The sequence below is a fragment of the Canis lupus genome, chromosome 8, assembly GCF_048164855.1.
Source record: "Canis lupus baileyi chromosome 8, mCanLup2.hap1, whole genome shotgun sequence".
NCBI classification, from domain to species: domain Eukaryota; kingdom Metazoa; phylum Chordata; class Mammalia; order Carnivora; family Canidae; genus Canis; species Canis lupus.
The window spans coordinates 34,723,269-34,747,433 of NC_132845.1; the positions used below are offsets into that span (position 1 = coordinate 34,723,269).

The 24,165-nt window shown below is 37.4% G+C and overlaps 1 protein-coding gene across 7 annotated transcripts in view; it reads left to right on the forward strand.

Annotated features, from left to right (window-relative positions):
* Positions 1-24,165, forward strand: part of GPSM2 (G protein signaling modulator 2) — a 63,067-nt gene that overhangs the window by 25,374 nt on the left and 13,528 nt on the right. For 5 of the 7 annotated variants that reach the window (XM_072834827.1, XM_072834825.1, XM_072834828.1 and 2 more), the window contains 7 exons: positions 75-183; positions 1,053-1,182; positions 7,057-7,127; positions 10,968-11,144; positions 13,570-13,729; positions 14,973-15,190; positions 23,130-23,316. In XM_072834827.1, the coding sequence (XP_072690928.1) occupies positions 75-183; positions 1,053-1,182; positions 7,057-7,127; positions 10,968-11,144; positions 13,570-13,729; positions 14,973-15,190; positions 23,130-23,316 (1,052 nt within the window). Of the gene's footprint in view, positions 1-74; positions 184-1,052; positions 1,183-7,056; positions 7,128-10,967; positions 11,145-13,569; positions 13,730-14,972; positions 15,191-23,129; positions 23,914-24,165 lie in introns of those variants that run through there. The other 2 variants (XM_072834830.1, XM_072834831.1) reach the window with 2 other exon arrangements.

Genomic DNA, 24,165 nt, shown 5'->3' on the forward strand with positions numbered 1-24,165 from the left:
TTACTGCTAGATAGCTTTTATTCTATACACAGCTCTTTCAGATAACTGAATGTTAGCTTTGAATTGTTTTGTAGAATTGGTGAAGGAAGAGCATGTTGGAGCTTAGGAAATGCGTACACTGCTCTAGGGAATCATGATCAAGCAATGCATTTTGCTGAAAAGCACTTGGAAATTTCAAGAGAGGTATGAAACTAAAAACCTTTCTGCTATTATGATTCACCAATTTGCAGAGGAGGAGGAAGTCCTATTATTTTTCTAGATCGCTCCTATATGACCTAGTAATAAATTTAAGTATGTTATTCCCTTGGCATAAGAACTGCACAAAGCATTTTGAGATACAGATCAGAGGTCTGTTTGCACTGGCCTTGATGTAGGAAAACAGGAAGGTAAGGCCAGGCATGAGGAAATGGAAAGGTTGCTAAAATATGCCTCCTGTTTCTACATGGAAAAGTAGATGGTATAGAAAGAAAAACTTGTTTTGTTTTGTTTTGTAAACATGGTTTTTATAATCAAGGATTGGTTCCTATTGCAGTTCTGCCACTTTCTGGCAATTTGAGCTTGGAAACCTTTTCTGAGCTCATTTCTCTCATTTGTAAAATGGGAAGAACAATACCTAACTTGCAGGTATTAGAGATAGTGTCTGTAAGTGCCTAGTGTAATGTTTAGTGCTGGCTTAATACATACTATTACTATGGAATGGAAACAAAATATTCTAAGGAAATTTTAATCCTGTGGTGACAAGTTAATGTATCACAGAATAACCTACATTATTACTAAATGATTGTAGAAATTTAACTAATATTTAGAGAATGAATTAACACAATGTAATTAGTTTTCCTATTGCCATATTTTAGAAATTTCCCTTTTCTTTAAAACAATTACTATTGAAAAAAACCATTTTGTTCAGTCTCTTAATTCTAATATAACTATTTCATTTCTTTATATTTTATTCGAGTTTTAGGCTCACAACATTTTCAGCTAATCTTCATAATTCTTTGTCTTTAATACTACTCTAAATGTTTGTGGTTGAAAAAAAATGTTTGTGGTTGTAGGTTGGGGATAGAAGTGGTGAACTAACAGCACGACTGAATCTCTCAGATCTTCAAATGGTTCTTGGTCTAAGCTACAGCACAAATAATTCAATAATGTCTGAAAATATTGAAATTGATAACAGCTTGCATGGTAAGTAATAGGTCTTCACATCCAATTTCTTTATCCTCAATTACATTTATATTACGTATCACATGTTTATCATATCCAGAGAGAATATTACAGAGGAAGTTCAACTTTTTATAATACTTTTTTGCTTTACCCCAGTCCTATTAATTTATCAATAAAGAATACAGTATTTTACAGCTGATATCAGGAAGTTAGGAATGGTAAAGGTATTTTTTAATACATTTAAATTATCTATAGGCTCACTGAAAAATTTATAAATGTGAAGATGACAAAATCAAAACATTTTTTTAAATTCAAGTGTTTTTTACATATTTGATTTTTGTGTAGCTCTTTTCTTCCCATTTAATTTCTTTCTTTTTTTTTTTTAAGATTTTATTTATTTGAGAGAGTGAGTGAGTGAAAGCAAGCAGAGGGAGGGAGAGGGACAAGCAGACTACTCTGAATGTGGAGCCTGACTCAGGGCTTGATCTCATGACCCTGAGGTCATGAGCTGAGCTGAAATCAAGAGTCATTCACTTAACCGACAGAGATATCCAGGTGCCCCTCCCATTTACTTTCTAAAGTGATCTCTTAGTATTATTACTATTTTTTTTTAATCCAGAAAACTGGGAAATATTCTTTAGGTCAGCGCCTAAAGGAAGATTTGACATTGTTACAGGGAAAACATGCTTGAATGTCTCTGTTTCTACATGAAAAAGATTGTACTTTTTTTTTTAAGTAAGTCTCAAATCGCATGTGAGGCTTGAACTCATGAATCGCATGCTCTACTGATTGAGCCAGCCAAGTGCCCCCCAAAATTCTGCTTCTGATTAAAGAAATAAGGACATCAGATTACATTTCCAGTGCTCTGTGATTGTGTGAGACCCCATTATACAGATCTGGTGGAGGCTCTAAAAATTCTCAGTCTGAGAAAAGTCACCAATTCACATCAGTATTGGGACTTGAAAGTTGGTGACAAATTGAGCTTTCATCTTTCTAATTTCTCTAAACCCATATAAAGAAAGGAAGAAGGAAAAGAAGTCAGTAACTAGTTGTCCTGTTAAGACTGAAAGAACATTCAATGAAAGATACTGAAGTATGAGCAGTGTATGGACTGTGTGCTCTGCAGCATAGTAATGGACTAAGGAGTTCCCTAGGTTTAATTTTCAAGGAGGCTGTATTGTAATAGTTCTTATCTTTTTTAAAAAAATTTTATTTATTTATGATAGTCACACAGAGAGAGAGAGAGAGAGAGAGGCAGAGACACAGGCAGAGGGAGAAGCAGGCTCCATGCACCGGGAGCCCGACGTGGGATTCAATCCCGGGTCTTCAGGATTGCGCCCTGGGCCAAAGGCAGGCGCCAAACTGCTGCGCCACCCAGGGATCCCTAGTTCTTATATTTTAGCAGACTATCACTTGTTCTCCTGGACCATTCTAACTGTAGACTCATTACTTTGTTCCCACTTAAAACAAAACTTGAAAATAGTAGTTCATTTCTTTACTTCTTCAGTTCCCATTCACTACCCATTCTCTGCTCAACTCACTTCACTCAGGCTTTGGTTCCATCATGACACCGAAACCTTTTCAAGGTTACCAGAGATCTCCATTTTACCAAATCACTGCTCAGTTTTCAAATGTCAGATTACTTGATTTCTCAGCAATGTTTCCTACTGCTGATCATTCCCCTCTCAAAATATTTTGGTCATTCGGCTTCCAGGATTATCCTCCTTTTTTTTGGTTTGCTTTTTTGTTTCTTTTATTCATTGCTGTATCTCCAGTGCCACCTCACTGGCCACTCTCAGCCTTCATTATTCTCTCCTCATCATCCTTCACCCTTGAAATTTGTAGTGCTCAGAGATCAGTTCTTGAACCTCTTCTTCCTTCCCCTACCATCTAGTAGAACTTTCTGTGAAGATGGAAATATTATATATCCAGTCTGTCCGCTATAATGGCCTCTAGCCTTATGTGGTTCTTGAGCACTTTAGCACTTGGTTATTGCAAAAGAGAAAATTAATTCTTAATATTATTAATTGTAATTAATTAAAAATTTAAAAGCCACATGGGACTAGTGGCTACTGTATGAAACAGCACAACTCTAGATGATTTCATTCTGTTGATTGGCTTTTATATCTTCTATATAGTGATGATTTTCAAATTGATGTTTCCATTCATGATTTTTCCCCTTATGTTTGAGATTCACATATGTAACATTTCCATTTGAATATCTAATTGGCATCTAAAACTTAACCTGTCCAGAACAGAGCTCTTGTTTTTTCTTCCCACACATGTTCTTCCTCCAGTCTGCCCCATCTCAGGAAATGGTACTACCATTCATCTAAGTCTTCAGGCCAAATACCTATGAGTCATCCTTGTTCCTTTTCTTCCACTCACTTCCTACATCCAGCCTATCAGAAACCCTACCTTCCAAATATATGCCTAATCTCTATTACAATGTTCACTGCAGCAATCTTAGTACAAACTGCCAACGTTTCCCATTAGGGTACTAGCCTATCAACTATTTCTCTTCCATTCATAATCCCTCACACTGACTTTTTCACACAGCAGCCAGAGTGCTCTTTTAAAATGTAAATCAGGGATCCCTGGGTGGCGCAGCGGTTTGGCGCCTGCCTTTGGCCCAGGGCGCGATCCTGGAGACCCGGGATCGAATCCCATGTCGGGCTCCCGGTGCATGGAGCCTGCTTCTCCCTCTGCCTCTCTCTCTCTCTCTCTCTCTCTCTCTGTGACTATCATAAATAAATAAAAAATTTAAAAAAAAAAAAAAAAAAATGTAAATCATTGGGAGATCCCTGGGTGGCTCAGCGGCTTAGCGCCTGCCTTGGGCCCAGGGTGTGATCATGGAGTCCCAGGATCGAGTCCTGTATGGGACTCCCTGCATGGAGCCTGCTTCTCCCTCTGCCTGTGTCTCTGCCTCTCTCTCTCTGTGTCTCTCATGAATAAATAAATAAAATCTTAAAAAATAAATAAAATGTAAATCATGTTGTCAGTTCAAAATCCTCTGATGATTTCCCATCACACCTAGAATCAAATCCTCACTTGTCACCATGGTTAAAAGGCCTTATGGAATCTCAACCTACTTCAGCATCACTTCCTACCACTCCCCTCTTTGCTCTTTGTGGCTGTATGAAGACAGGTATTTTTTGGTTTCTTTTATTCATTGCTGTATCTCCAGTGCCAGGAAAAATCTGCTGGCTAAAGGAACTTCAAGGAAACACCAGTTTCTGGTGTTGGCTCAAGGTAGAGAAAGGGAGTGTTCCTTAAGAATCTGAATTCCTGGGATCCCTGGGTGGCGCAGTGGTTTGGCGCCTGCCTTTGGCCCGGGGCGCGATCCTGGAGACCCCGGGATCGAATCCCACATCGGGCTCCCAGTGCATGGAGCCTGCTTCTCCCTCTGCCTATGTGTCTGCCTCTCTCTCTCTGTGTGACTATCATAAATAAATAAATAAAAATTAAAAAAAAAAAGAATCTGAATTCCTAAGCCTGCCTATGTACTGGTTTGGAATTTGATTTATTCTACCTGCATGGTGTAAGAAACCCCAGTCCACTGAAGTGCAAAGGGGTTAGAAATGCTCCTAGAGGGACGGGACGTTGGGCGGCTCAGTCGATTAAGCATCTGTTTTCGGCTCAGGTCATGATCTCCGGGTCCTGGGATCCAGCCCCACATAGGGCTCCCTCCTGGGCAGGGAGCCTGCTTCTCCCCTCTTCCTCTGCCTGCTATTCCCCCTGCTAGTGCTCTTGTTCTGTCAAATAAATAAATTCTTTAAAAAATATTTTTTAAATCTTTAAAAAAAAATAATAAATAGATGAAAGGTCTGAGAACACCAGTATTGAAATGTGGGTAATGGAAACTCTTACTCACTATTGATAATGATAGAAATATGTCTACTCTCAAGAACAGTCTGACAACATTCTGGTAAAGTGGAGGATGTACTAAGCATATGAGCAACAGTTCTACTCACAGTTACATACCGCCAATACCCAAACTAGAAGAAACTCTTGCTCATGTCACTAAGATACATTTCCAAGAATTTCTTTGGGAGTACTGCTTATCTGATTAAAAAAAAAAAAATTGGAACCAGTCTATAAATCTGTGTCCCCAGTAGAACAGATAAAGAATTTCCTAGTCCTAAAATGGTAATGAAAATTAAACTGGGGATGCCTGGGTGGCTCAGTGTTTGAGCGTCTGCCTTTGGCCCAGGGCATGATCCTGGAGTCCCAGGATCGAGTCCCACATCGGGCTCCCCATATGGAGCCTGCTTCTCCCTCTTTCTGTGTCTCTGCCTCTCTATCTCTCATGAATAAATAAAATCTTAAAAAAAAAAAAAATTAAACTACACATAGCAACTTGGCTGAATCTCAAAAACATAATGTTGCTTGAAGGAATCAAGTTAGATGATATATACAGTACGGAAGCATTTATTTATTATAAGCTATATTGCTTAGAGATCTATTCATATGTAATAAAAATATTAAAATTACAGAGAAAGAGGCAAGTTATAGAGAGAGTCACAGAGGAGGAGTTAGATATTTTTTTTAAAGATTTATTTATTTATTCAGAGAGAGCGAGAGAGAGGCAGAGACACAGGCAGAGGGAGAAGCAGGCTCCATGCAGGAAGCCTGATGTGGGACTCGACTCTGGGTCTCCAGGATCACACCCCAGGCTGCAGGCGGCGCTAAACCGCTGTGCCACCGGGGCTGCCCACAGAGGAGGAGTTAATGTGTTGAAAATGGTTTATTTCTTAAGCTGGGTATTAGGTATCATATATTCCTTATATCATGTCCTTAAAATATTGATCTTTAAAAGACTGAATTGATATGAAAATTCTCTATATTTAATGATTATTGAAAAAATTTGAGAACCTTTTATTTTAACTTTACTATCTAATTCATTCTTAAAATAGAAATGAGTAACTTAGAGAAGAGTAACAACAAGTAACAACAGGGGCACCTGCCTGGCTCAGTTGGTAGATCATGCAACTCAATCTCAGGGTCATGAGTTCAAGCCCTATATTGGACATGGAGCCTACTTAAAAAAAGGAAAGAAAAGAAAGTAACGATATAGTACTAAGGATGTTATTTTGATTTGATTTGGGTTTTTTTCCAGTTTTACTGAGAAATGTTTGATATACATGACTAAGTGTAAGGTACTCAGCATGATTGCCTCATTAACATACGTAGTGATCACCACAGTAGGTTCAGCTAACATCCATCTTCTCATACAGATAGAAAAGAAGGGAAAAAAAGAAAAAAAAACTCTTCTTGCAATGAGCACTCTTAGGATAAACCCTCCGAGCAACTTTCCTAAGTATCATATAGCAGTGTTAACTATAGTCATCCTGTTGTACATTACATTCCTAATACTTACCTTATAACTGGAAGTTTGTATCTTTTGACCACCTTCCCCTCCCCTACTCCCTTCCCTAACCCCCTCTGTTTCTGGTAAACTCAAGTTTACCATCTTTTTCCTAGTTCAGATATTTTCTTTTTCTTCTTCTTTTTTTATTTTTGATTTCCACTATAAGTAAGATCATACAAGATTTTTCCTTCTTATTTTTTTTAAGTCTATGTGGATAGTATAAAACCAGTTATTATAAAACGCCTTTTCTAAATTAAGGGGTATTGTTAGTAACCAAAGTCAGTTTCCAACCAAAATGTAACTTCCTTACATCAAAGCATTTTAGAGGGAGTGGATATTCTATTTTTATGTAGTTGGTATGGAAAATTATTATTCTTAAAAGAATACATGTTTGTACGTTTTTTGCTTCCATATGGGCTTGTTTTACACATTTTAAAATTGAATAACCTAGAGATGCTGAACTTGTAGTCTTAAGGGGTCCCCAGTTTATTTGAATTATTATTATTATTTTTCTTTTTACAAAGGTGCACGCCCCAAGTTTGGACGCCGACACAGTATGGAAAACATGGAACTTATGAAGTTAACACCAGAAAAGGTTGGCAGCTTTTGTGTTTTACATTTCTTGAACTGTTAAAATCAAATATTTAAATAACTTTTAACTTAAATGAATAATATAAACCTTGTCTTGTATGGGTATCACTTTAAAATTTTCCTTTAAAAAGAATCAGAGGAAAAAATAAATAAAAATAAAAAGAATCAGAAAAAAGTACAGTCCAAAAAGAATGTGTATAACATGTTGCCATCTGTATAAGAAAAGTATTATGCATATATATTCTTTATAGATACATGCAGCCTTTCTGGAAGAATATGTAAGAAACTTGCTAACAACTGCTTCTGGGAAAAGGACTGGGTGTCTGAATTAGGAGAGATATTTACTTCATATATAGCTTGAACTGTTTGAATATTTTAACATGTACATGTATTCTTTTTTTTTTTTTTAACTAAAAGAAGATCAGAAAAACTTAAAAAGGTTAAGAGGCTCCCCCCCCCCACTGCATTAACAGCAACATTATTGCAAGGTTAATGATATTTATGAGCAAGCTATATTTTCTAGCTACATTTCTTTTTCTTACTTTTTTTTTTATTTTATTTTTTTTAATTTTTATTTATTTATGATAGTCACACACAGAGAGAGAGAGAGAGAGAGGCAGAGACACAGGCAGAGGGAGAAGCAGGCTCCATGCACCGGGAACCCGATGTGGGATTCGATCCCGGATCTCCGGGATTGCGCCCTGGGCCAAAGGCAGGCGCCAAACCGCTGCGCCACCCAGGGATCCCTCTAGCTACATTTCTTAAAAGCATTCTCTTAACTAACAACTTTTATTCAAGATCTTGTCTGGGCTTTTTCTCTTTTAACATAACATAATTTTTAAAAGGTTATTTTTCTTTATTATTTTTTATTAAGTTTTTAAATTCCGGTTTAGTTAACATACAGTGTTACGAGTTTCAGATGTATAATATAGTGATTGAATACTTCTGTACACTACTCAGTGCTCATCATGCCAAGTATACTCTTTAATCCCCATCACCTGTTTCACCCATCCCCTCACCCTGTAAAAAGGTTTTTGAAGAAAAAAAATGAAGGCTGCTTGCTTCCACTTTTGCTTAACTTAATTTTACATTGTTAAGGTAGGTTGTTCTTCTGTGGTATATTTTATAAAATATTCTTTATAAAATAGGCTCATTATAATAACTTCAGAAAATTTCAGCAAGGAAATTAAAATTATGAGTAATCTCACCTCCTAGTGGTAACTACAGTTATTAATATTTTGATATTTATTCATCTTGCATTTTTATATGAATATTATATTACAGATCTTATAATACATAGTTAATACATCATTTTCATGCCATTAAACATTTTTCTGCTGTATTATAATAGGCATATGATTTTTTAATATTGACATTTCTGTGGAAATAGTTTTCTTAAGACTAACATCTAATTAACTTGAATTTATAGCCAATATTTTTTTATTCCAAACAATTTTTTTTTTTTTTATTCCAAACAATTAAAGTTGTTCAAAAACTCTGAAGGACTTTGTGATTTCCTGCAAGTATCTACCTCTTATCTTGTCAGTTTCAAAGCTATCTAATCTGCAAATTATTTTTTAAAAAAACTTTTAAGTCAATTTAGGTCTCTTTTTTTATTCTTGTAGGAATGTACTGATTAATTTACTCTTGTGCCTAGCTCTGTAGGGTACTAACTGTAGATTCCATTAAGAAGGTGACCAGATTCAGGGGATCCCTAGGTGGCTCAGGGGTTTGGCGCCTGCCTTTGGCCCAGGGCGTGATCCTGTAGTCCCAGGATCGAGTCCTGCATCGGGCTCCCGGCATGGAGCCTGCTTCTCCCTCCTCCTCTGTCTCTGCTTCTCTCTCTATATATATATCTATCATGAATAAATAAATGAATAAATCTTTAAAAAAAAAAAAGTGACCAGATTCAACTCAAAGTTGGCTTTTCCAAGAGCCAAATAATGACAAAATTCTATCTTTAAATATGTTTGGGATTAGTTCTGTGTTTTCTTTTCCTCATCATAAAGTTGCATCGAGTTATTTCATTACTCTCAAAGTAAAAAACCATTTATAAAGAAAAAGAAACATCTGTGTTAGAGATGCTTCTTAAAGCACAGTTGCAGGGAACTCTTGCAGACCACAGATGTTGGAAAATGCGTTTTTGCTACTCTCACATTTGATTGGTCATTCTGCTTAGTGTGGAATTATTGGTTAGAAATAATTTTCTTTCTTTTTTTTTTTTTTTAAAGATTTTATTCACGAAACATAGGCAAATACATAGGCAGAGGGAGAAGCAGGCTCCTCGCAGGGAGCCCAATATGGGACTTAGTCCCCAGACTGGGGTCATGCCCTGAGCCTAACACAGACGCTCAACCGCTGAGCTACTTGGGCATCCCTTATTTGGACTTCTCACAGAAACACTCAAGAATACAGACTGGAACAATGTCCTCAGAATTATGAAGGAAAATTATTTCCGGGACACCTGGGTGGCTCAGCAGTTGAGCATCAGCCTTAGCTGGGCATGACCCTAGTCTGAGGATTAAGTCCCTCATCAGGCTCCCTTGCAAGGAGCCTGCTTCTCCCTCTGCCTGTGTCTCTGCCTCTCTCTGTATCTCATGAATAAATAAATAAAATCTTTAAAAGGGAGAGAGAGAGAAGTCCAAATAAGTATATAGGAAACATTTAAAGTTTTTCACATTTCTACTTGGGATTTAGGTGTTCTAACATCTGGGGCCATTTACTGTCTCTAAAATCAGGAGACCTTGAAGTTCACTCCAGCAGTAGTATCACCTTCCCCTTATAACCTGTATAAGAAAAGGAACAGAGGGAGAGAAAAAAGCTTCATTTGATGCAGATAGCTTGGTTTCCTCACTAGCTGCCTGTCTCTCTGAGGTATGGTAGCCTGAGGGCAGGACCTAACTCTAATTTGTGCCTCATGAGGTAACTACAAAAAAAGCATGTTTTATCAAAATTATCAGTTATTACATAACATAGACCTTTGGATTTACTTACAAACAAGATTGAAATGTTAAAGTTGCAAATGTCACGTAGCTACTGTACATACTGTGTGTTTTCCTTTCTACTCAGTAAATATTTTTTATATTGAGTCTGTTTTTTAGAGGTTAAGTATATTTAAACCAGATCTAGGCCTATATAAATTGCTCATTAGATGGTTTTTGCCTGTTGAGAATTTAGTAGTTAGTGAAAACAAAAAGTATCACCAAAAAATTGCTACAGCTATGTAAGTTTTAGATATTAATTTCTACAGTTTAAAATTCTGCATATGTCCAAAATTTCCAGTTGTAACATTTTTAATTAACTCTTATCCAGAATAAAACTTGCTCTTTCCCTGACCAAATTTTATTTTATTTTAATTTTATTTTTAAGATTTTATTTATTCATTTATGAGAGACACACAGAGAGAGAGAGAGAGAGAGAGAGAGAGAGAGGCAGAGACACAGGCAGAGGGAGAAGCAAGCTCCACGCAGGGAGCCTGATATGAGACTTGATCCCAGGTCTCCAGGTTCATGCCCTGGGCTAAAGGCAGGCGCCAAACCGCTGAGCCACCCAGGGGTCCCCTCAAATTTTATTTTTATGGGATTTTGGCAAACTCTGTTTTATTACTCTTAAGTTCTTAAAAGTCACCATTTTAATGTTTTGATAATGAGAAGTCCACAGTATACGTTTGGTATAAGCTGTTGAAAATAGAAATACTGGCAAAAAGGAATTTATTAAGAGATCTAAGCTGCCCCACACACAAAATGGGCGGTGAAGACAGGTAAGACAGGTTAATATTATAGAAAACCAAAGATAGCTCTGTTTTTTCATGCCCTGCTTTCCATTTATGTTTATAATTTTATAGGTACAGAACTGGAACAGTGAAATTCTTGCTAAACAAAAGCCTCTTATTGCCAAACCTTCTGCAAAGTTGCTCTTTGTCAACAGATTAAAGGGGAAAAAGTGCAAAACTAATTCCTCCACTAAAGTTCTCCAGGATGCCAGTAATTCCATTGATCGCCGAATTCCAAATTCTCAGAGGGTACGTATAATAATAAGTTTTTGAGTGTTGTGCTTCAAATATCTACATTTTAGTTTTCTTGTATTCAGACTGAATATTCCGTAATTTGTATTAGACATTTAATACAAAATACTGTTTTTATTCAAAGAAGTCTTGCATATTTCCCTATCTTTTCTTTTTCAAGCTAGAAACTATAATTACTCCATTCATGGATATGTTGCTTTACTACTTTGGATAGTAATTGTTTGTCATTGTTTGCAAAAATACTATCTTTTTTTTTTTTTTTTTTTTTTTTACTGCAGTGTCTCCCAGTAAAACTGTCCTTCTTTCAGTTTAGAAGTTAGAACAAATTAAACTTAGAGGTTGAAGGATTTTAAAATACTAATTTAAGATAGTATCTGCTAGCATCAATTTCTATTTATTTATACTGAAATTATAATAGAATTAAAAACTATTTTGATGAAAAGTGATCACAGGACTCAGATTACTAAATATAACTATATAATATTTTATTTCTAAATATCAGAAGTATCTTTAATTAAGCTAACCTGCACTCTGATAAAAGAATCAAAATAAATCACAAAGATGATACGTCAAATTATCAAGTCCATTTTTCAATGAGAGCTTTTGGAAAACTTATGGTAGTCTTTTTCTTTCTTTCTTTCTTTCTTTCTTTCTTTCTTTCTTTCTTTTCTTTCTTTTCTTTTCTTTCTTTCTTTCTTTCTTTCTTTCTTTCTTTCTTTCTTTCTTTTCTTTTCTTTCTTTCTTTTCTTTCTTTCTTTCTTTCTTTCTTTCTTTCTTTCTTTCTTTCTTTCTTTCTTTCTTTCTTTCTTTCTTTCTTTTCTTTCTTTCTTACAGCTTTCTTTTGGTTCTCTTATCAGCATTCCACCTATGTCTGTACCCTGGTGGTGTCCTTTGTCTTGATTTTTATCAGTAGTTTTTTCCAAGTGTATGACTAACAAAAGGAAATATTATGGGGTATATAATGGACCATGAATATTTTTTTAGACCTAGAGCAGATCTCAGAGGCATACCTTTGTTCAAGGTTTGAGGTCTTAACTAAGCCCACTTAGCCCAACTGAAAATGTCCATACTTCTGAGGCCTCCCTGTGTTTTGATGTTCAGTATTTTGAATTCAAGCCTTTTTTGCCCCTAGGAAAGTCTTGTGAGTGATTACAAGTGCATCTGACTACAGCTTATGTACATACTTAATCCCAGTCCTCAAACTAAACATGTTAAGAACTGTACTCTGAACCCCTCCTGTTTCCCTTAATATATGCCATGTTCTCTGTCCCCCAGGTTAGGAACCCAGGTGTCATTCTAGACTCCCTCTTTCACTAACCACATCCAGTCAATCCCTGCATCCCTCAGATCTGCCTCCGGCCCCTTCTTTCTGAAAATAAACCTCTGCTGCTATGTATGTCATAGTCCTTAGTGCATTACTGTATCTCTTACCCAGATGTTTGGAATAGGCAACTGAGCTGATTGCTTTCCCTGCATTAACCTCTGCAGCCATTTGGAGGGGCCAGTTCTGTTTCTGTTCAAAGCTGCTTAAAATTATTATTACCAATGCTCCTCTTACTTCATATAGGATAACTTGTTAGTATGTCATACAGAGGCTCTTGTTTGGTGGCCTCTTCCCACCTCTTCACCTCTCCTACCCCCTTTAGTTCATTATCCCCTGAATACTACAAACTTTTAGCATCGCATATTAATCACTATGAAGCATATACCTGTAAATGTGAATTCATTCTTCAGGAGCCAATTCAAATATCACAGTTTCCCTAAAGGATTAGTTTTGCCCGTCTCCTGAAGCCTATAATTTTTTATATAAATGTACCTCTACCATAATACTTATATCATTATGAAAAACAAAATATTTTTTATTAAACATTGCATCTGTCATTTTAAGCTTTGAAGTTTCCAAGTAAAGTATGACGGGTTTCCTTCTGCCCTAAATATTTATTTATATGAGGTTTATGTTTTTTTAAAGAGCTTCAAATCTTTAAATATAGTAAAGGACCTTGGAAAATCACTATGCTTTGTTAGTTTTAAGTTCTTAGAGAGATTAATTTACTTTTAAATTCTTTTGTAGAATCTTAAAACTGAACTTTGAGCCTAGGATCACTTAATTTTTATATAAATCTTTTAGTATCTGAAGTAGTTCCCCAGAGTCTGAGGTACATTTCTTTAGCCTTAGAAATTACAAGGATTAAAAATTAAAATACATAACTAGAATAAATAAAATATAACGAGAAATGCTTTTTATTAGTTGGATTGAAATAACTTTATTATCAAGGTTGCCATCTTGAAATCTTTATAATGAAAATGTCAATTTTTATTTTTAATCTTCATCCTTTATCTTTTGCATATGTATCATGATTTTGCTCCATTGATGATGTGATGATAATGCTGGAATATTAAGATTTTTCTCTCAATATTTCAGAAAGTCAGTACAGATACTATTGGAGATGAAGGGTTCTTTGACCTGGTAAGCCGATTTCAGAGCAATCGGATGGATGATCAGAGGTGCTGTTTACAGGAACAGAGCTGTGGGCCAGCTTCAACTGCAGCGTCTTCCACTCCCCCTAGAGTGATGCTTAAAAGTGAGTAATTGTGGTTCTCCCCCAATTTTAATAGTTTCCTTTGATATTCGTGTGATTTCTTTCTGAGAGTTCAGTTTTCTTCAGTGCAAGTACAGTAAATGAACCTGAACCCAGGTGTATCTGAAATGCTGGTATTTCTTCAGTTCAGAACAAAGTTTTGTTTCAGTTCCCCTAGGTTTATTTGTATTTTAGTTCAGTGCACTTTCAACTAACTGTAACATACTGTCTCCTTAGAGTCTTTGGGACTGGGAAAAAAATCTAACTTTAAAAGTAAAAATAGTAAAGGGAAAAATTTAAGTTATACATACCTTATAATTCTGTGTAAATCACAAATGCTTCCTATCTGGATTTTTATTTTTATTTTTTTTTTAAATTTTTATTTATTTATGATAGTCACAGAGAGAGAGAGAGAGAGAGAGAGAGAGAGAGAGGCAGAGACACAGGCAGAGGGAGAAGCAGGCTCCATGCACCGGGAGCCCGATGTGGGATTCGATCCCGGGTCTCCAGGATCGCGCCCTGGGCCAAAGGCAGGCGCCAAACCGCTGCGCCACCCAGGGATCCCCCTATCTGGATTTTTAAAAAGCCAAGACAGACTGAGGAGAAACCTATGACTAAGGCGGAAGCTAAGGCCTGCCTGAGCCTTAGAAGGGTTACTTAAAATTTTCTACTTCAGCTACCAAAAGACTTCCTCTGCCATAGACTAGGACTTAACTCTTAGTTAGCTAAATGGTTCCTATCCAGGGCATAGAATAAAGACTGTCTCATTCATCCTCACGTGAGAAATGATATAAGACAATGTATTACCTTCTGAAATCTAGCCCCAGATCTTGTAGAGTTATCTTTTTGGGGGGCAGTAGGCTCCATGCCCAGCATAGAGCCCAACACAGGGCTCAAACTCAACGACCATAAGATCAAGACCTGAGCTGCGATCAAGAGTTGAACACCTAACTGACTGAGCCACCTAGGCACCCCTTGTAAAGTTATATTTTGAGTGGGCATAGATAAAAAGAAATATAGTCTAATCTGAATAACCTTTAAGTGGATCATCTGAAGTACTCTGGGATTTGTTCTTCCCTACCTGCCCATATCATAGGCCCCAGTGTATCAGTGACTCTCAGTGACAAAGCTAAAGCAGGGGGACAGAGTGGATGTTGGGACTGAACAAGGCTGAAAGGAACTATATGTATATTAAAAATATGCTTAAATATTTTTGTGATGTTACGGATTTTTTTCCTATTCATAGCACCATCTGTTTCCATGGTGTCCCCCAACACGGATGAGTTTTTAGACCTTCTTGCCAGCTCACAGAGCCGCCGTCTTGATGACCAAAGGGCCAGTTTCAGTAATTTGCCAGGGCTTCGTCTAACACAAAACAACAATAAGTCTGTACTTGGCCACCTGATGACTAATGACAACAAAGAGCCTGATGAAGATTTCTTTGACATCCTTGTAAAATGTCAAGTATGTATGCATATTTTTGTCATTCTGTGTATGGCTCAGATACTGTTGAGAGCTTTGGCAGTATTATAATTCTAATCTGGGAAGGGCTTATTTTGTATTAGGGACACACTTACCATTCAGGGGTCCATCAGACTCTTTAGATTCCTATGATAGTTTCTTTGTATCATTTTGGGTGGTAAGGCAAGATGAGATGTTGCTGATGACTCTGAGCTGTGGTGGAGAGGAAATTATGAAAGGTAGGGAAGGAGACCTAGAAAAGACACCCTCTTTTATCAATGGTAGGAGAGAGTATCAGGAAAAGCCAGTGATTAATGGGGAGAGTCTAGCGGGAGCCCTTTCTAGACTGCTTTAGGAGAAATTCACATACCAAGATAGCTTTCGTTTTTAGTTATTTTAATAATTATTTGCCAAAATGGTTAAGGAATATCTCAAATGGCTTGAATAGAACCAGAAAAATAATCCTTATTTTCACTAAAGAGACATTTCCTCTGTCTGACCCTGATTCTGTGTGTTTTCTCATTCATAAAAAGATGAGGTAATGACATAATGACACATACATACTACCTACCTCTCATTCATTCAACAGAAAATTATTGAGCGTACACTGTGTTCTTGGCACTAGTCTAGACATTTGAGACACATACTTGGCCTTTAAAGGAGCCTACATTTTAGGATCCTTTAGGAGAGACAGTAAATAAGTCTGTACATATGTATAGATATTATATGTTAGACACTGATACTTGCTATAAAGAAAATTAAAGCCACATAAAGGAGTAAGGTATCTAGTGGTGGTGGTGGTTAGGGAAGATGTTCCATGTGAACAGAGATCTGAATGAGGCAAAACAGCCATGTGAATATTTAGTGGAAGCATTCCATGCAGACACAGCAAGTCTCTTCTTGGCTATAAAAGCTTAGCAGGTTCAAGGAATGGCAAGGTTGCCAGTATGACCGGTGTGGAGTGAATAAAGGGTAAGGGAGAGCAGTAGGAGATGAGGATGGAGAAAGAACCAGCCTAGATCTTATAGGCTATGATGAGGTCTTGTATCCCAAATGTGATAGTAAGACATTGGAGGGTCTGGAAGATCATCCCAGCTACTGCTGAAAGTATGTGAAGTGCCAAAGAGTTAGTAGGAAAACTAGCTAAAAAACCAGTATGGGGGGATACCTGGGTGGCTCAGTGGTTGAGCATCTGCCTTTGGCTTGAGGCATGATCCTGGAGTTCTGGGATCAGGTCCCACATTGGGCTTCCTGCGTGGAGCCTGCTTCTCCCTCTGCCTGTGTCTCTGCCTCTCTCTCTGTGTCTTTCATGAATAAATAAATAAAATCTTGAAAAAAGAAAAGAAAGAAAACCAACATGGGTAATTCAGGGAAAAGATACTGGTGACTTTGACTAGTGTAATGGTGTTAGGAGAGATGATAAGTAGCAGTTGAAATAGGGATATATTTTGAAGTTATGGTTGGATTGGAAAGACCTATTAATAAATGGATGGGAGTTATAAGAAAGAAAAATAATCAAAGAGGGTTCCAACCTTGTTGGCTTTGAACAACTGAATCTGTGAATGGTACAGTTTACTGAAATGGAGAAGTCAAAAGGAGAAAGAGGTTTGGGAAGAAAAAGCAGGAGATGTACTTTAGGTAGATAAATTTGAGTTATGTAAGTAGATACTCAAGTGGAGATGTTGAATAAGCAATTGGATATATAAAAATCTGGAGCCCCAGAGAGAAAAGACTTGGGGAGTCATCCGCTATATACTGATGACTGGTATATAGCTGGTATTAAAGCTTTGGGAAGATAGTATCTAAAGAATAGATAAGGAAACACGAAGACTAAGCTCTGGGCATTACAAAATTGAACGGAATAGAGGAAGATAAGCCAGCAAAGCAGCCATCAGCCTGGAGGAATGCTTTCACTAAATATTCACATGGCTGTTTCACCTCATTCATATCTCTGTTCACATGCCAGTCCTGGAACATCTTCCTTAACCACCAACACCCCTAGATACCCTACTCCTTTATATGGCAAAGTGTTTTAAGGAATGTTGAACTCTGTCAAACGCTGCTAAGAAGCCAACTAAGATGATGGCTGATCTAGATTTGGCAACATGCAGATTATTAGTCATTTTGAAAGACACTGTTTTAGGGACATGATGGGGACACAGGATTGAGGAGGTTGAAAACATGGAAAGCGTGAAGGGGGAAATAGTAAACATAGGATAGAGGTGGGTTTTTTTTTCTTATTTTGGGAGTTAATACTGCATGTCTCTTGATGTAAATGATCAAGTAGAGGGAAGAACCAGTGATGCAGCAGAATATGGGATAATTGAAGTTTTTGTGCAGGTGAGAAGGAAAGCAGAATATATATATATATATGTTTACAGATTTAGAGATAGGTGTAGATAGGACTTCTCTCTGGTTGTTTTTATTTTCTTAGCAAAGTAAGAAGTAGGGACATAATTGGAGATTGGGGTTGAAGCATTGTGATTTTGAAGAAGTTACTTTGAGAAACTGAAAGCATATTGACCAGGGAAAAGTAATAGGATTATTGAGCTACCCTGAGGACTCATTTGAAATTCACTGTCACTGAAGTAAGACAGGTCAGTACAGTGGTGTATTTTCTCGAGGCATAACCAGTTACTTAAGGATACAGAGATTTAATCAAGGTCAGTATTTTGACAGAATAGGATGGAGGGAGAGAGAAACACATGCCAGGGAATGATTTTAATAAGGGACTTGAAATCTAGGCTGCATCTAAGAAGGGAAAGTAAGGAAATGAAAGGTTTAGAAGTGAAAAGTAACAGTGATCCCATGGGTTTTTAAAAAAATTCTAAAGACCCATAACTAATTACAGACCATCAGATAGATATAAATGAAGCAAAAACTGACAGCATTAAAGGGAGAAGTGAACATTTCTACAAAAATAGTTGGAGCACCCTCTCTCAATAATAAGTAGGACAGCCAGGCAGATGATAAAATGAACAACACAATAAACCAGCTAGTTCTTATAGAACATACTTTTCTCTCTCTCTCTCTCTCTCTCTCTCTCTCTCTCTTTTTTTTTTTTTTTTTTTTTTTTAAGATTTTAGTTATTCATGAGAGACACAGAGAGCTGGCAGAGACACAGGCAGAGGGAGAAGCAGACTCCCTCCAGGAGAGCTCAATGTGGGACTTGAGACCAGGACCCTGGGATCACACCCTGAGCCAGAGACAGATGCTCAACCACTGAGCCACTCAGGCATCCCCAGAACATATATTCTTCTCAAGTGCATATGGAATATTCTCCAGGATAGCTCAGATGTTAGGCCACAAAAGAAGTCTCAAAATTTTAAAAGATAGATATCATATAGAGTATCTTCTCTGACCATAACAGGATGAAGTTAGAAGCAATAACAGAAGAAAAAATGGAGAATTCACAAATTTGTGGGAATTAATGGGCAGAGAAAAATCACAAGGGAAATTAAAAAATACCTAGAGACTGATGAAAATGAAAACACAATATTCCAAAACTCTGGGATGTAGTGAAGGTAGTACTTAGGAATTTTATAGCTGTAAATGTTTACAATAAAAAAGATCTCAAATCAACAGCCTAAAGCTTTAGACCTTAAGGGGCTAGAAAAAGAACAAACTAAATCTAAAGTTAGCACAAGGAAGGAAACGGAGAACAGAAAAATAGAAAAAAATAAAACCTTAAACCTGGTTATTTGAAAAGTTTAACAACTGGTAAACATTGAATACAACTGGTAAACATTTAACTAGGGGAAGGAAAAGGGCAGGCTCAAATTACTAAAATTAGAACAAAAGAGGGGACATTACTCTTATTCTACAGAAATAAAAAGAATTTTAGGAGAATACTATGAATGATTATGTGCCAACAAGTTGGATAACCCATATGAAATGGACTTAAATAACTAGAAACACAAAATCAACCAACACTAAATCATGAATAGAAAATAGACCCATAATCTGCAAGATTATATCGGTAATAAAAAACCTCCTGACAGAGAAAAGCCCTGGTTCTGATGGCTTCACTGGTGAATTCTACCAAACATTTAAAGAGGTAACACCAGTCCTCATACTTTTCCAGATAACTGAAGAGAGGAATTAGGAATGCTTCCTATTCTGAAATCCTTCTATGAGGTCATTATTGCCATGATGCCAAAGCCAAACAAAACACTACTGTTTTGAAAAGAAAACTATGTGGCCATATCCATTTTGAATATAGATGCAAAAATCATCAATAAAATACTAGCAAACAGAATCCAGTAAAAAGATTATACACCATGCCCAGGTGTAATTTGTTCCTGAAATGCAAGGATGGTTCAACATAGGGGAAATCAGTCTATTACATACATCACATTAATAGAAAGTGAAAAAAACCTCAATAATCTAAATTGATGTGGAAAAGCATTTGACAAAATTCAACACATTTTCTTGTTAAAAACACTCAACAAATTAGGAATAGTGAGAAACTATCACACCATTATAAAAGTCATTTTGGGGGGATACCTGGATGGCTCGGTTGGTTGGGTCCAGCTCTTGAATTCAACTCAGGATTGTGAAATTGAGCACTGTGTGGGGGGAGCTCTGTGCTTGGCTCAGTCTGCTTGTCCCTCTCCCTCTTGCCCTATGTGTGCATGCTGTCTCTCAAATAAATAGATAAAGTCTTTTAAAATCATTTATGAATTACAGCTGCCATCATACTCAATGGTAAAAGGCAAAAGCTTTTCTCTCAGATCAGGAACAAGACAAGGAGCTCATTTTTGCTACCTCTATTCAATGTAATACTGGAACTTCTAGCAGAGCAATTAGGCAAAAAAAAGAAAAGCATCTAGATTGGAAAGGAAAACGTAAAATCATTCAGAAATGACAGTCTTCTATATAGAAAACCGTAAAGATTTCACCAAAAACAACAACAACAACAAAAAAAAAAACAACCAAAATCCCTGTACAACCAAGAAATTCAGCAAAATAACGGGAATACAAAATTAATATCCAAAAATCAGTTGTGTTTCCATACACTAACAATGAACAGACTAAAAAGGAAATTAAGAAAACAGTTATTCTTAAAATAGCATCAAAAAGAATGAGCTACTCCAGAATGAACTTAGCCAGGGAGGTGAAAGACTTGAACAATGAAAACTACAATTTCTTAAAGAATGAAACCTCATAAATAAAATGGAAAAGAATCTTATGTTCATGAATTAGAAGATTTAATATTCTTAAAATGCCAGTAACCACCCAGAGTATAATCTATACATTTAATGCACTCCTTATCCAAATGTAAGTAAGGTTTTTTACAGAAACAGAAAATTCCATCTTGAAATTTCTGTGGAATCTCAGGGGAACCCAAGTAACTGAAACAGTCTTGAGCAAGCAGAACAAAGGTGGAGGCCTCACACTTCCTGATTTCAAATTTTACTACAAAGCTACAGTAGTCAAACAGTTATGGTTCTGGCATAATGACAGACATACAGAGAGACCAATAGGAAGGAGAGCCCCGAAATAAATCCTTGAATGATTTTCAGCAAGTGTGTCAAGACTACTAAATGGGGAAAGGGGTCTCATCAATAAATGATTCTGGGAAAAGTATCTACATGCAAAAGACTGAGGCTGGACCCTTACCTAACACCATATATAAAAACTGATTCAGAATGGATCAAAGACCCAAATGTAAGAGCTAAGACTTGTAGAAAACATAAAGGGAAGCTTCAAGATTTTTGATTTGGCAGTGATTTCTTAGTTATGACACCAAAGGCACAGGCAACAAAAGAAGAAATAGACAAACCTGGATGTCATGAAAATGTAAAACTTTTGACACAGGGAAAGCATAAGCAGGGGGAGTGACAGGCAGAGGGAGAGGGAAGCAGGCTCCCCTTGGAGCAGGGAGCCCGATGCAGGGCTTGATCACAGGACATCATGACCTGAGCCGAAGGCAGACACCTAACCAACTGAGCCACCCAGATGACCCTGAAATTTTTTAACTTTTGTACATCAGATGACACTTTTACAAAAGTAAAAAGGCAACTCACAGAAAGCATTTGCACATCATAAAACCAATAAAGGATTGAGAATAGAGAATTCTAAAGGGATTTATTTATTTATTCATTCATTTATTTATTTATTTATTTATGATAGGCAGAGACACAGGCAGAGGGAGAAGCAGACTCCATGCCAGGAGCCTGACGTGGGACTCGATCCCGGGACTCCAGGATGGCTCCCTGAGCCAAAGGCAGGCTCTAAACCGCTGAGCCACCCAGGGATCCCCGAGAATAGAGAATTCTAAAATGTAACTACCAAAAAACCTATTTCAAAAATGGGCAAGAGGCACCTGAGTGGCCCAGTCGGTTAGGTATCAAGAGTCAGTTCTTGATTTCGAATCAGGTCATGATCCTCAGGGTCATGAGATTGAGCCCTGGTTGGGCTCTGTGTTGGTGTGGAGCCTGCTTAAGGTTCTCTCTGTGCCTCTCCCCCTCTCTCCCCACCACCACCAAAGAATCCAAACAGACATTTCTCCAAAGAAGATGTACAAATGACCAATAATCACAAGAAGGGATGCACAACATCACAAATTAGAGAAATGGGAATCAAAACTACAATGAAATACTACCTCACACCCATTAGGAAGCTACCATTAACGACAAAACAAGCACATTGGTGAGGATGTGGAACTGGAACTGTCCTGCACTGTAGGTGAGAACAGAAAATGGTGGAGTTGCTATGAAAAACAGTATGTGGTTCCTCAAGAATAGAAGTACCATCTGATCTAACAACCTCGTGTCTGGGTATATACCCAAAACAGTTGAAATCCCGGATATGAACAGATATTTGTACACCCATGTACAAGCAGCATTATTCACAAATAGCCAAAAGGTAGAGGCAACCAGGTGCCCACTTGCAGATGGACAAAATGTGGCCCACATACCAAATGGAGTATTTTTCAGCCTTAAAAATGAGGTGAATTCTGACAAAAGCCACAACACGGGTGAACCCTGAAGACGTTATGCTGAGAAGTAGGCAGTCACAGGGGGACAAATACTGTACAGTTCCACTCACAGGAGGTAGAGTAGTCGGAGTCATACAAAGTGGAATGATGGTTGCCAGGGGCTGGAGAGGGGAGAATGGGAGCTACTGTTCAGTAGGTTTATGGTTGTAGTTTTACAAGATGAACATGTTCTGGATGTGGATGGTGATGACCACCCAGCAGGATGAATGTGCTTAACACTGAACTGTACACTTAAAAATGGTGTTAGACTTTACCACAATTTAAAAAAAAGATTTTCCTAGGGGATTACTCTCTAGCCTGAACTGGAAAATTGGAGGTGGTGGTCACCATGAGATGTTTGAAATCATGATTGTAAAGGCAGTGCAATTATTGAAAACGACCAAGTTCGGCCTGGGACCATGGGAACTTACAGAGAAGGCAGAGGTAAAGAATGAAGACCGGAAGTGGTCTAGGGCCCCAAGCGCCCAAGTTGGACAAATTGGAGGACGATGAAATGAACTCACCATGAAAGGAGAAATGAAGCACGAGCCGTGTGTGTGTGTGTGTGTGTGTGTGTGTGTGTGTGTGTGTGGCGGCAGGGGGTTGCTCACACAGAGGCCAGTGAGCAGCTGCCTGTGAGGGTCACAGGGCTGTGGCGTTAAATGCCAAGGCCTGTCAGTGCACAGCGCCCAGCAGGAGTGGGCACTCGAAGGTCAGCTAGTGGATTCCCGCTCTGGAGCTACTCCACCAGACTGTACACTGTTAAGTGTTTGTATTTTTTTTTACCAAAGCCGTGAAGTTCTACTTCTCCATAATACTTGCTATATTCTGATTATAAAAGTCCTGGAAAAGATTTATTAGGTTTCAGGTCTAAAGATTACATTTCGGAGATGAGGTGAAAAAAGTTTTTATTGGGTTGACAAACATGAACACAGAATTTGTGTTTTAATCTCTTTTCAGGGGTCCAGATTAGATGATCAAAGATGTGCTCCACCACCTGCCACTACAAAGGGACCAACAGTACCAGATGAGGACTTTTTTAGCTTGATTTTACGTTCTCAGGCGAAAAGAATGGATGAACAGAGAGTTCTTTTACAAAGAGATCAAAACCGAGACACTGAATTTGGACTGAAGGACCTTTTGCAAAGTAAAGCATTGTTGGAATTTAAAAATACGGGGAAAAAATAAGCAAACCACTAGTTCTTTAAAAACGATCTTCCTTTCAGAACACAGCAAAGAAATTCAATTTATGTTTCCTTAAATGGAGAAATTATAGCACTGTAATACAGCTTAACATGCTCTAGAATGATGTAAATATTTAATCTTTAATAGTGTATTAACATTCCTCTGGACACAGACTTGTTTCGGGGTGGAGGGGTCTGATCAAAGGTGCTTCATCAACTTTTGTGGTTAAGGCTCAGGATTGTGTTTTTTGGCAACTTGTTAGATTCGTTTACCTAGCGCTTGAAAAGTAGGAAGGTAAATGAATCTAGAGTTTAATCCTCATGCTAATTCTTTAAAATCTTAATGGACAAGGGCGTTTTTAATACTGAACTATGAAGGTAGTGAGAAATTATGCTATTTAGTGAAAGTAACATACTTGCCCAATGTGTAAAAAAAAAAAAATCTTATTAAAAATCTAGATCTTTTTTTTCTGCTAAGAAAGTCGTATTTTCAATGTTACTAGATGAGAGCCATTTATAACAACTCTTAAATAAACTTCTAGCATGTTTTGGGCCCTTTATTTTTAAAGTGTGTGTGGCTTAGAACTATATCAAAATACTGCTGTTAAATTTTTTAAGACCTAATGTCAAAAAAACACCACAACCTCAAAACTCATGTAGTTGTATCAAGAACGTAGGCCATGAAAATAGAAAACAGATGAAAACTCAAAATTTAATTATGGAAGATGGAGGTTGTCCTCAGTCATCATTAAGCCTTCCCCTCCTCCCAGGCACTGAAGTAGTTTACAAGCGTAAACTAGGACGTGACATAA